Here is a 13156-nt window from a genome sequence, read left to right on the forward strand (position 1 = left end):
TAGTAATGCAAATAAATAAAAATTGATGAGTAAAACTTCATCATCTCAAACATTTTGAGTACACTCTAAGGAAGTGCCTCACACTTCTTCGGGGAAAGCTAAGGCATTTGATAGATAATAGATAAGTGATGTAAAACAATCGGTGGGTAAAACTGAGCTCAGAGATTTGGTCATCAATAATGATTTTTAAAAAAATACAACTGATTTAGCAGAAGGACAAAAGAGCGCAAGCTTTTCATATTCACTAAAATCAGGAACAGACTGATAAGAGTTCAAGAAGAAAGTCGATCTCATTTTTCACTGTGCCCCACAAAGCACTGCCATTCCCATATTAAAGACTATTTGGTGAGGACCCTCTCCCAATTGAAGCAACAACAAAAATATTTCCCAAATTACAAAAGAAAATAAAAAAATAAAAACTCTTTCAAGGATTAAATAGATAATCTATATAGCCTTTCAGAAAAAGTATTTACTCCAACGTGAGAGTAAGCAACAACTGAGGAGCAAAATTTAGGCCACTGCAAGTTCTATCTTCAGCCTCTTCTGAGATATCTCAGTTCCATGGGGCACCTGTACAACTTGGCTTGTTATCTTTCTGTTGAAATCTTCCTGCTCTATGATTATTCTAACAATTATTATTAAGAATTCTAATGATTCTCTAGGCGAGGCCTCAGTTTTTGTATCTTTCACCTCTCTTTTCTAGATATGAATGCCTGTAAATAATCTACTAAGAGCAATAATCTTGAGAATCTCAGACATGATAAGAATATACTTTAAAATTCAAACTTAAGATGATCAAAAGAATGTAAAGGTGTGGGAGAAAACCTCCAAGAGATATTTAAAGCTGAAGGTCCAGTCTTACTGTGTCCCAACACTGGCACTTAAACACACATTTTGAATAAATATTACACTGAATAATTTCTCCCCCGTTTCAGTGTACACACACATATAGACACACACCATTTCTGGGTTTTTTTTAAAAAGGCAGGAAGGAGCAAGGCCTTTCCAATCATGTGAAAACCAAAAAGCTGCTTCTTTTACCGAAAGTCAATAAAGCAGGTGCTACTCCTTTACGTGGCTGGCATTCCTGACAGGTCTGCTCAGAGACAAGAACATCTCATAGGGGTCCAACAGACACTGAGTAAAGGAGTCCCTGAAATGCCTTCCTCATGAGGCTTCCTGGACACTGGACGGCTTGCTCCTTATAGTGTACCTAGTTACAGTGTCAGGGAACATCTATCTACTCTCTAATCATGAAACAGGGCATGCTGAAGTCTGAAGGAAGGGGCTTCCTCTGCTCCATAAAAGCAGGCTTTTCAATAGCACAGACATCTAGTTCTGGTTTTTCCCTACTCTTCAGGATGAGTCTAATCCAGTATCTGAAACTCAGCCCACTTATTTCTGCTAGAGTGGGTAACCTTATTCGCCTCAGATTGAAATCCCTGAAGAATTCCCTGTGATGCACTTGAAAGTGTGCTATTCTTAGAAACAAAACACTTTAGGGGATGAGAAATCATCTCCTCTTTCAAGGCTAAACTGCTTTCCATTTATATGGTTTGGTTTTACAGATACTAGAAACTTGGAATTTTATGGCCTCTCTGGTCTGAGTTGTGGGTTTCGTTTTCCCTACATTTTTGTATTTTAAAAAAGCAACAACTCATCTTGAAGGATGGCCTAATAAACCATGCCTCCGGGATCCATCAACCCGTGGTACCCACACTAGGATGCTGACCTCCCAGAGCTGTAAGCAACAGCACAAAATCCATTTCTATACACCAGTACAAACGATAAAATCAGTACCTCCTTTGCCATTGCCTGTCTCTGTGCTCATCATTCCAAGAAGGTGAAACTAATAAATAGGAAACAGATGAAGGTCATCTGCATCCAAAGAGTTTTAGCCAATCAAAATCAACTGGAAACACTTCAGCTCGAGGCAACTCTCTGGGTTTTCTCACAGCTCCCATAATGCTGTAATGAGCAATTACTTTTAACAAAAGGAGACAATGCAAAGCATACTGGGATTACGACCACTTCTGAGTGGCGAAGAGAGAATAATCAGCACATTCTTATGACTTCTCTCTGTGCAGAGAAAGACATTAGACTTGGGATCACTTTACAGATAAGTTCACTCCTAAAACAAACTACAGGGAAGTTCCTGCAAATCAGAAATTGAATTAGAAACTGTCCTTGCATACTCACACTTCTGTGAAAATTGTATGAACAAGGATGTTTCTCATGCAATCTTTGTTCTTAGGAAACAACCTAATCTATGTCCTGATATCTCCAAGATAAACTGTTAAATGAAAGAAGGTATAAAACAATGATTAGTATGCTCCCATCTGTGTTGTTTTTAAAAGGTATACATGCTGTATATGCAAGGAAACAGGAAACAGTGATAAGTCTTAACACGTCACTGTACATACACCCTTTTGTAATATTTTAAATTTCTACCATGACTGAAATGCTTTTTTCCAAGTTTTACTTTAATATACCATATGTATATCAAAATGTATATAATTTAAAGAATATTATAATTAATACATGTGCAACACAACATTAAAAATAGTGCATTATATAAAAGTATTTAGGAGGAGGGCATGAAAAGAAATCAAGAGATTATTTCACAAGGGTAGGATTTTAGATCAAAAAAAAAAAAAGAAAGGGAAACAGGGACTTCCCTGGTAGTGCAGTGGTTAAGAATCCGCCTGCCAATGCAGGGGACATGGGTTCGATCCCTGGTCCGGGAAGACCCCACATGCCGCGGAGCAACTAAGCCCGTGCGCCACAACTACTGAAGCCCGCATGCCTAGAGCCCGTGCTCCGCAACAAGAGAAGCCACCGCAATGAGAAGCCCACACATCGCAACGAAGAGTAGCCTCTGCTCACCACAACTAGAGAAAGCCCGCACAGCCAAAAAAAAAAAACATAAGGGAAACATTCAATTCTCTCTGCACTGTTTGTCCACACATTATTTATTTGTTTTAAAAAACTATTATTTCATTAGGGATGCACAAGAAACTTGATCTCCGGCTACCACAGGAAGGAGAGAGGAAGGAGATTTCATTTTATTCCCTTTAAAATTGTTTTGATTGCATGCCTTGAGTTTGCATTACTTTTGCAAAAAAAACAAAAACTAATGCAAGGTTATATATAAAATAAGCTACAAGGATACATTGTACAACATGGGGAATATAGCCAATATTTTATAATATGTATAAATGGGGTATAACCTTTAAAAATTGTGAGTCACTATATTGTACACCTGTAACTTATATACTATTGTACATCAACTATACTTCAATTAAAAAATTAATTAAAAAATACTAATTATGCATTTGTTTCCAAGCTTGTCTGCACTAGTTGAACTTATTACTGGGTTGTATAATTTAAACAAATATTATGTAAATAAATGGTAAGATACGAGGACAAAAAAAAAGAACTGTTTCTCTGAAAACAAAATTAAGTGCTTTAAAAAGACTCAGCAAAGCAAAGTCACTAAAAATACAGCAATTGAATTAGGCATATCACTTAAGTGCAAAGATCTTGGGAAAACTAGCATCTACTATGGTTCTTTTGCAAGGTCCTTTAAAAGTTCTCGCTCCACTTTAAAAACTGGAAAACTCAGTGAATGAATTATGGGTGAGATTTATGCAAGAGAAACAATGCAGACCCCTGATTAGTGGATCCATAATCAAAGAAAATGCACAGACACTTCATCAAAAGATTGGTGATTATACAGTCATATGGTTTAAATTAAAATGTTTAAGGGATGTATATATCCTTTTAGGATTCCCAAACTTATGTGACTTTTTCAATTATCGAATTCACTACGCTACTAAATCACTTCAGATAAAGAACTTCTGCTCTCTGTATAATTTTAAAACAACCACTAAAATATATGCTATTAAAGAAAAACTATCTCTATAGGGACCAAAGAACAAATATTATCCAGTAGTAAATAAAATGATCTACACATATCTTAAAAAAAAGATTTTCCCTAAATAACACCTCTTTTCTATTCAGAAGGCAGGACATGTAGTGGGCAACACCAAATCTGAGTGCTGATGGCATGTTTTTCGAGGGCCAGAGAGATTTCCATCCACATGAGTCCTCTGAATCATAAATAAAAATTACTTCAAGAAAATCAACCTGAACTGTTTCAAGTACTCTATTAACAATACAGAGCACAATCTACATCCAATAAAAGGCAATCCACTCCATTTTAGCCTCAGCCATGCTCAGCAATACCCAGGAAGTTTTCGGAAAAAGTTTTTTTTAACTGTGCTAAGCATGACTTTTAGGTCCTGAGTTCAATTTGATTCTACACACACACCTTTTCAACTGCCTTCAAATCTCTTAAAATTATTATGTATACAATAACCCATATTCTGGGAAATATAAGAAGGAGCACTGAAGGAAAAAATGTTACCTACCATATTTCTGGTTTTAATCCTCCTTTTCTCACCTTTAAACATCCCCAACTGCATCATAGGTATTAAAATGTCACTGCACATTTTAATACCCTATCTGGTTTGGTTTCTCCTCTGTTCTGGTCTAAACCAGACAGTCTTCACTACTCAACCAATTCTCTGTTTCAAAGTACAGTTGACCTTTGAACAACAGGGGGGTTAGGGGTGCCTACCACCCACACAGTTGAACACCCGCATATAACTTTACAGGCGGCCCTCTGTATCCACGGTTCCACATCCAAGGATTCAACTAACCATGGATCATGTAGTCCTATAGCACATATTTATTGAAAAAGATCCACATATAAGTAGATCCGTGCAGTTCAAACCCATGTTGTTCAAGGGTCAACTGTTTTGCCCAGCTCCAGTCAAGAAACAGTAACTAAAAAAGCAACAAGAATTGTACAACTCTATACTTCACCCAGAGACAGAAATCTGAAACATCATTATTTTAAACAAGTTGCAAAGTAAAACCTCAGGAACCACATTTTAGTCAACAGATGCTTTTGTTCAGTCTGCAGTGTTCAACAAGAACGTTGTTACCAACGTTTAAAAATCAAAAATTTCACGTAAAAAATCTGGGTCCTCATGAAAAATTGGAAGACCTAGTAACATTAGGCCAGCATTTCCACAAGGAATTAATTGGAGCTAACTAGTGGCTGTCCACTTTAGATGGGGTACATGCTCTTCAATTCAACATAGTCTCCATTACTTCACCTTCAGAATCCAACCATATCACACCACTTCGCTGTTACCTCCTTAGTCAGAGACAACATAATCTCTCACTTAGATTGTTAAAATGGCCTCCTAACTAACATTATTCAGACTCTGCCCATGGACCAAATCTGGGACATCTGACCATCAAAATAATTAATCATAGTAATGGCCTATATAACCTACTGAATAAAATAAAAATCTGTGAGTCCATACGATAATAAACAAACAAGGGAGAATGAAATGTTCTTCCTCACAGTAAAATGCAACCATCCTGGTAACTGGTTCAGACTAGAATCATCAATGGATGTTAAAGCTATTAGGCAAAATTTTGAAGAGAAACAGTATATTTACAGGGTTTCTCCCACAAATTACTTCTTAATTACAAAGGGAAAAATGATAACTTTCCAGTTAAGAAGCTCAGCAGACATCGTCTTAACCAAGTGATCAAATTAACATTACCAAAAATGGGACAAATGAACACCATGTGCCTCCTATGATGATAAACAGACATTATGTGCCTCTAGATACAATGCACTGAGAGAACCACAACATCACTTCTGTGATATTGCAGCCAAAAATTTATAACCTGAATCTAGTCATGAGGAAACATCAGACAAACTGAAATTGAGGGACATTCTACAAAATACCTTGCCTGTACTCTTCAAAAATGTCAGTCATTAAAGACATGAGGAATTTACTACTAAAAGCAATGCATGTTACTGGACTAAATCCTGGACCAGGAATTTTTTTAAAAAATTATCATTCACTTTTATGTGAAATCTAAAAAATAAAACAAACTAGAGATTATTTTAAAAAAGGAAGAGAAGGGAACCCTCTTGCACTGCTGGTGGGAATGTGAATTGGTTCAGCCACTATGGAGAACAGTATGGAGGTTCCTTAAAAAACTACAAATAGAACTACCATATGACCCAGCAATCCCACTACTGGGCATATACCCTGAGAAAACCGAAATTCAAAAAGAGTCATGTACCAAAATGTTCATTGCAGCTCTATTTACAATAGCCCGGAGATGGAAACAACCTAAGTGCCCAACATCGGATGAATGGATAAAGAAGATGTGGCACATATATACAATGGAATATTACTCAGCCATAAAAAGAAACGAAATTGAGCTATTTGTAATGAGGCGGATAGACCTAGAGTCTGTCATACAGAGTGAAGTAAGTCAGAAAGAAAAAGACAAATACCGTATGCTAACACATATATATGGAATTTAACAAAAAAAAATGTCATGTAGAACCTAGGGGTAAGGCAGGAATAAAGACGCAGACCTCCTAGAGAACGGACTTGAGGTTATGGGGAGGGGGAAGGGTGAACAGTGACGGGGCGAGAGAGAGTCATGGACATATACACACTAACAAACGTAGTAAGATAGATAGCTAGTGGGAAGCAGCCGCATGGCACAGGGATATTGGCTCGGTGCTTTGTGACAGCCTGGAGGGGTGGGATAGGGAGGGTGGGAGGGAGGGAGACGCAAGAGGGAAGAGATATGGGAACATATGTATATGTATAACTGATTCACTTTGTTATAAAGCAGAAACTAACACACCATTGTAAAGCAATTATACCCCAATAAAGATGTTAAAAAAAAAAAGGAAGAGACTCACAGATATAGAGAAGAAACAACTGGTTACCAGAGGGGAGAAGGAAGAGGGGGAGAGGCAATATAGGGGGGTAGAGGATTAAGAGGCAAAAACTATTATGTATAAAATACGCTACAAGGGGGACTTCCCTGGTGGCACAGTGGTTGGGAATATGCCTGCCAGTGCAGGGGACACGGGTTCGGGCCCTGGTCCAGGAGGATCCCACATGCTGCGGAGTGGCTGGGCCCGTGCGCCACAACTGCTAGGCCTGCGCTCTGGAGCCCACAGGCCATGGTTGCTGAAGCCCGTGTGCCGGGAGCCTGTGCTCCGCAGCGAGAGAAGCCACCACAGTGAGAGGTCCGCGCACCACAACGAAGAGTAGCCCCTGCTCGCCGCAACCAGAGAAAGCCCGCGCGCAACAATGAAGACCCGACACAGCCAAAAATAAATAAGTTTAAAATAAATAAATAAGCTACGAGGATTTACTGTACAACACAGGGCAGCCAATATTTTATAATAACTATAAATGGAATATAACCTTTAAAAATTGTGAATCACTATGTTGCACACCTGAAACATATAATATTGTGTATCAACCATACCTCAATTTTTAAAAATTTATCATAACAGACATTATTGGACAATGGTAAAACCTGAATACAGTATTGTTATTTTATCAATGTTAAGATTTCCTAAATTTATTAATCATACTATGGTTATGTAAAAAATATGTTCTTGTTCTTATGAAATAAAAGCTGAAGTATTGAGGAGTCAAGGAACATGGAGTCTACAATGACTCTCAATGGTTCAGTTATGTTCACACACACACAGAGATACAGTGGGAATGATAAAACAAATGTGGCTAAATGTTAATAACTGGTGTATTGTGGGAGAGTGTACAAGAGTCCTTTGAACATTTCTTACAACTCTTCTATAAGCTGGGAATTATTTCAAAACAAAAAGTCAAAACTCTTAAAAACTCCAATGACTAAGCATCTCAGAGCAACAAAGTCCTTACAATGGCCTACAGGACTCTGTACAATTTGGCCTCCTGTTAAGTCTCTAACACTATCTGCTACTACACTCCTGCTCTCTCACACCATGATATCTACCAGGCTTCCTCAATGTTCTTGAACATACCAATCACATTTTTGTCTCAGAACCTTTCTACTTCCTGTGCCCTTTGCCTGGAATACTTTTCCTAGACATTAACATGAGTTACTCACAGAGGCCTAACATAATCACTCTATTAAATATTGGAATTTCCCTTCTCCCAATACTATCTTCCTTCCTGTTTTATTTTTCTCCACAGACCTTATTACCACCTTACATACTACATATTTTATTTATTTATTTAATCACCTCTCAAAAAAAAAAAAGGTTGGGGGGGGAAATTCCCTGGCAGTCCAGTGGTTAAGACTCGGCGCTTTCACTGCCAGGGCCCAGGTTCAATCCTTGCTCGGGGAACTAAGATCCTGCAAGCCATGAGGCCAAAAAAAAAAAAAAATCACCTCTCTTTCCCCACTGAAATATAAGTTCTATTATAGCAGGGATTTTTATCTATTTTGTCCACCCTGAATCTCTAGCCCCTAGAATAACTCCTGGCACACAGCAGATTCTGAATAAACATGTACTGAATGAATGAATTTTACGTTATTTATCTGGCTCCTTTAATAAACATTTGTTTCCTTCTGCTCTATTTTACTGTTTTGTCCAAATCTCCTGCTCACCATCACTTAACCTCTCATTTATAAAAACAATTCAGTTATAACAAACAAACAACAGAAAAAAGCAACACATCCTCATTTTCTCAAATATATTTTCTCAAATATAGGAAGGATCATCGTTATTGTCAGGCTGAGGAAGGGGCAGAAATAACTCTGCAGAGTGATAGAACAAAACTGATGGAAAGTCAATTTCCCATGACCATCAACTCCTGCCTCCTCTTTTCAGCATCTATCAGACGTCAGGAGGCAGGGTTCCCCTCCCAGACTGGAGTGCCCAGCAAAAGGCCACGATGATAGCCAATTAGAAATGGTAGACCTCTCATGTTCCATTAATTTGCCATCCAGCACCTACCTGCAAAAGATCTGAGTTTTGCTCAAACTGTAACAGCCCTTGTCCTTTACAGTCAGCCCTACTGTATCTGATATGGAAAGAAGAGAGGCCCTCTGAACGGAGAGAGCTCTAGTAAGCACTGACTTACGCTGTGAGTAGAGCAGGATTTGAAACTCCAGAAGGGCACAAGTAAAAAGTTGAAACACATTCTCCACCCCAAGCAGTTCAAAGACCTCTTTGACAGGAAAGTCGAATAAGGGAAGCTCATTGGTACTTGGTCTCTGGCAGACAATTGGCCCATAGACCCCAGAAAACTTCAAGGACCGGCCAGGAGGTGGGAGTGGCACCTCGTAGAGTACATTGTATATGTAGCTCTCTAGGGGCAGTGGAGGGGGCTGAGGTGAAGTGACTGCCTGGTGAAGTTGTTCCAGCACACTCCGACATGCTTTCATGAAGGACATGGGCGTGATGAGGCAAATGCACTTAGAGACGTAGAGCGTATCCCGGCTAATGTCGTAGGAGTTGAAGCGCTGCAGCTTGGTCCCAGGAGTGCCTTCACCATCCTCCATGTCACTGTGGTCTCGGCCATAAGCAAGGGGAGCATGGAGGACATCATACTCAGCATTATGCATGTGGTAGAGGGTCTGCATTGCACTGCAGATCTGCTTGCTAGTCACCTCCTCATAAAATGTGAGGGAAAACCCAAATGTCCGAGAGCCATCCTCCCTTGTGATAATAAAGGCATGGAACTGAGGCTCCCTGGGATCAGCCTGGGTCTTGAATGCCAGCCCTTTGGGCATGCATAGCTGCAAAAGACACAAGGAAACAACTGGTGAGAACACTCACTGCTTATCCTCTTCTCAGAACACCATCACTACTTATTTACTTAAAGAACACCTACTGTGCTGGGTGCCTGGGATATAAGACCAACACAGCAAAATATCTGCCCTAAAGACCTCCCATTCTAAGACACACAAGTAACTAAAATTATAATGCATTTATCAAGGCTATACAGAAATATACACAAAGTGCTAGAGGAACAAAGAACAAACAACTCAGTCTCAGCCTTCATCAGAAAAGGCTTCAGAGATGAGCTTATGCTAGGATTCATCAGGTAGATAAGAAAAAGAAGGGTATTTCGGGGGCATGAAGAAAATGCACAAAGGAGGTAAAAGAAAGCTTGGAGAATTTAGGTAGGTGGTTAAGCATGACAGCATGTATTAGGAGATGATGCTAGAAATATATCTAAAAACCAGACAGATGCAACTTCATACCTAAAAATAAACAAAGTTTTAGATTCTATCAGCTCACAAGATTCTGTCATCAATAAAATCTTCTCTTTTCATAGAAAAAAAAAAAGGGTGTTCATTTCATGTAATGCAAGGAGATGACATAATTAGGATAAAGATGCACTTTTTTCACTTTAACTCAGATGGGTTATATAAAGAAACTTGGGTAGCTAATCTAACTGACCTGAATCAATCAGTTTCCATTTTCCACTTTTCCACAAACCTGGCTAAGGAACTAAGAGGAGCCTGGGTTAACAAGTACAAGGAGCTACATTATGGTATATCCATTACCCTTGAACTTGACTTCTCAAAGCCTAAGTGTTTCTAGAATATAGTATGTTAAAAGGAAATAAGCACTGGACTAGGAGTCAAAAAACTTGAGGCTCTCTACGATTCAGTTTCCTCCCCTGTGAAATGAAGATAATACAGTTTACTCTGCAATGAAGATAATACAGTTTACTCTGCATACTTCACAGGGTTATTGCATGCATCAAACAAGATCATCCTCAAAAAGCTATTAAAAAGTAACAGAGGCAGTACAAAGATATGGTTAAGAGCAGAGTTCTGGAAACAGACTATGGTATTTAAGCTTGCTCAACTGCTCCTTAGCCATATGACCTTGAACACATTACTTAACCTCTCTGGATCTTAGTTTCCTCACCCATAAAATATGTGTCTGTGTCTGTGTGTGTTTACTTAATATTATCTACATAAGGGGTATTGTGAAGATTAAATGAGTTAATTCATGTATAATACTTATCACAGTGCCTAGCACAAGGTGAATACTCAACAAACGTTAGCTTATTCATGGTAGTATTCGTCTACAAATTTAAAATGCTGCCCTATCTAAAATTATAATAAAACAAAAACACCCATTTCTATCATATTACTCAGATATATACAATACAGATGAAAACTGCTTTAAACCTCACTTATTGTGTAAAATCAATGCTATAAGCAACCAACAGCTCAATCTCACAAAAAAAAGTTCAGTGACCCAATACTATGTATTTGTCTGACTCAACAGAAGCACCTTGTGACTTTTGGTATATCTGATATATTCCAAATATTTGATATAGTGATCAAAATGCAGAATCACAAACAATATGCATGTAAAAAGTTACTGATACTTGGTGGAACCACTGCTACCATAGTCTGAACTCACAATCCTACTGTGAATTACCCTGTAAATTATCTGACACTTATAGCTAACAAATACTAACCATTCCCACTGCATCTTGGTCAAAGGGATTCCAGTCCACATTCTCAGGATATCGTGCAAGGACCTTAGACTTGAATGTTCGTCTCAATGGTGTCTGCTCAAAATTTTCTCCTGCAAGAAAAAGAATGAAGCAAGTCATCTCCACAAAGTCCCCTGAAACCACAGGTTATGAATATCTGAGCTTGGTAGTCCAGCAAGGTACAGAAATGAAGGCAAAAGGGTTAGTATGCCAACCATCTAAGAACAGGAAAGGTATTATAGTTATTAGATCAGTAAGAAGCTGGAAAAGTTTAGCACGGTTAATATTGGACACTGTTAGCTACCCTGGCTTTTCTCTAAAATGAAATCATTACTACAATCTTCTTGGGAGGAGAGGGGAGAAAGCACAAGGAAAGATGAAGGATTATATCCATCATTTTTTTTTCCCTAAAAGCTACATTTCCTTTGCTTAAAGTCAACTAATAACATCATAAAAGCATAAATTATTTTAAATTCAAAATAAAGTATGCATTTCTATGATCTCTGAAAAAATACAAAGGGGATTAAAAAATTCAAGAACATTAAGAAAGCAGATTTCAGGATAAATCCAATGAGCTATTTTGTCAATTGAGAATCATTTGAAATTTCTGAAATTCTCCTTTGTTTCCCCCTTCCTCCTCCTAAAAACATCAGAGCATACTCAAATAAGAACACTGAAGAGAAAAGAGGAAGAATCAAAGAACCCACCACCTAGAGGGATACAAATATGAAAAAATCTATCGGTCGAAAAAGGCATAAGAAAGTTAGGTGAAAGGGTACAAAATGCCACTGGAGAGACTTATATAAGAGCCACCAGAATGCTTTGGGTGTTCTCAGTTTTGTTTTGTTTTTACCTTCAGTTGTACTTGAAATGAAAGAGCTGGCACCATCCCTGGCTTTAGAAGCCTGTATGTACTGGCATAATGCTATATGATAAATGAAATAACATAGTATTACAATAAAGCAATGTTATTCAAATTTTTTTGACCATGACCCCAGTATGAAACAAAGTTTATATCATGAAGCATTAAACACACACATGATATATATTAATATATATAAATTTACTTAAAACAAAAATTTCACCAAAAAAATACCCTTACTATATGGAATGTGTTCTCATAATTTCTACTCTATATCATTAAAACCAAAAAGGCTAACTGCAGACCTACTAATGGTCACGATTCACAGTTTGAAAAACACTACAAAATAGTATAATGGGATGAAGAACTCAACAGGTATTAAATTACTATAAAGCCACTAGTGCTTTTTCTAAAAGTATACCACCCAAATATTGCTTTTCCCAAGGGATTAGGGAGAAGGGAACAAATTAAATGCACCTAAATATTTTGAACAAATAAATTTAGTAGGCATCATGGAAAAATATGTGGGAAGCATGATCAAGGACAATTCAATTGAATTCTATATCTATTTACTGAGTAATCATGTTATACAAGGGCCTTAGGTACTGTGGAGGATAGAGATGAACCAGATGAAACACCTATCCTCAAAGACCTTTCCGTTAAACGTATAGGAAAAATAACATACACAAATAACAATTTCCCAGGAAGGTTATTATCTGGGAGGCTCAAGCTTATGTGGTCTATCCATTCAGAGCACACTTGCACAGGATCCTGTTCACAGGCTCTAGTTGATAGAATACATTCTGTTCCAACTAAAGTTTTTATAAGTTGGCTTAGAACCCAAAGGGGCTGGTGATTATTAAGGAAGATGCACTCCTCACCAACACAAGACTGGGATGAACCTAAAGTCAGATAG

At 38.0% G+C, this 13156-nt stretch overlaps 1 protein-coding gene across 3 annotated transcripts in view; it reads right to left on the minus strand.

The window, feature by feature from the left end:
• Positions 1-13156, minus strand: part of DENND5A (DENN domain containing 5A) — a 108289-nt gene that overhangs the window by 56256 nt on the left and 38877 nt on the right. For all 3 annotated transcript variants that reach the window (XM_082845234.1, XM_082845232.1, XM_082845233.1), the window contains exons 2-4: positions 12232-12303; positions 11361-11470; positions 8997-9654 (exon numbers count right to left, since the gene is read on the minus strand). In XM_082845234.1, the coding sequence (XP_082701360.1) occupies positions 8997-9654; positions 11361-11470; positions 12232-12303 (840 nt within the window). The remainder of the gene's footprint in view (positions 1-8996; positions 9655-11360; positions 11471-12231; positions 12304-13156) is intronic.

Source organism: Leucopleurus acutus, assembly GCF_964270905.1.
Source record: "Leucopleurus acutus genome assembly, chromosome: 8".
Classification (NCBI taxonomy): domain Eukaryota; kingdom Metazoa; phylum Chordata; class Mammalia; order Artiodactyla; family Delphinidae; genus Leucopleurus; species Leucopleurus acutus.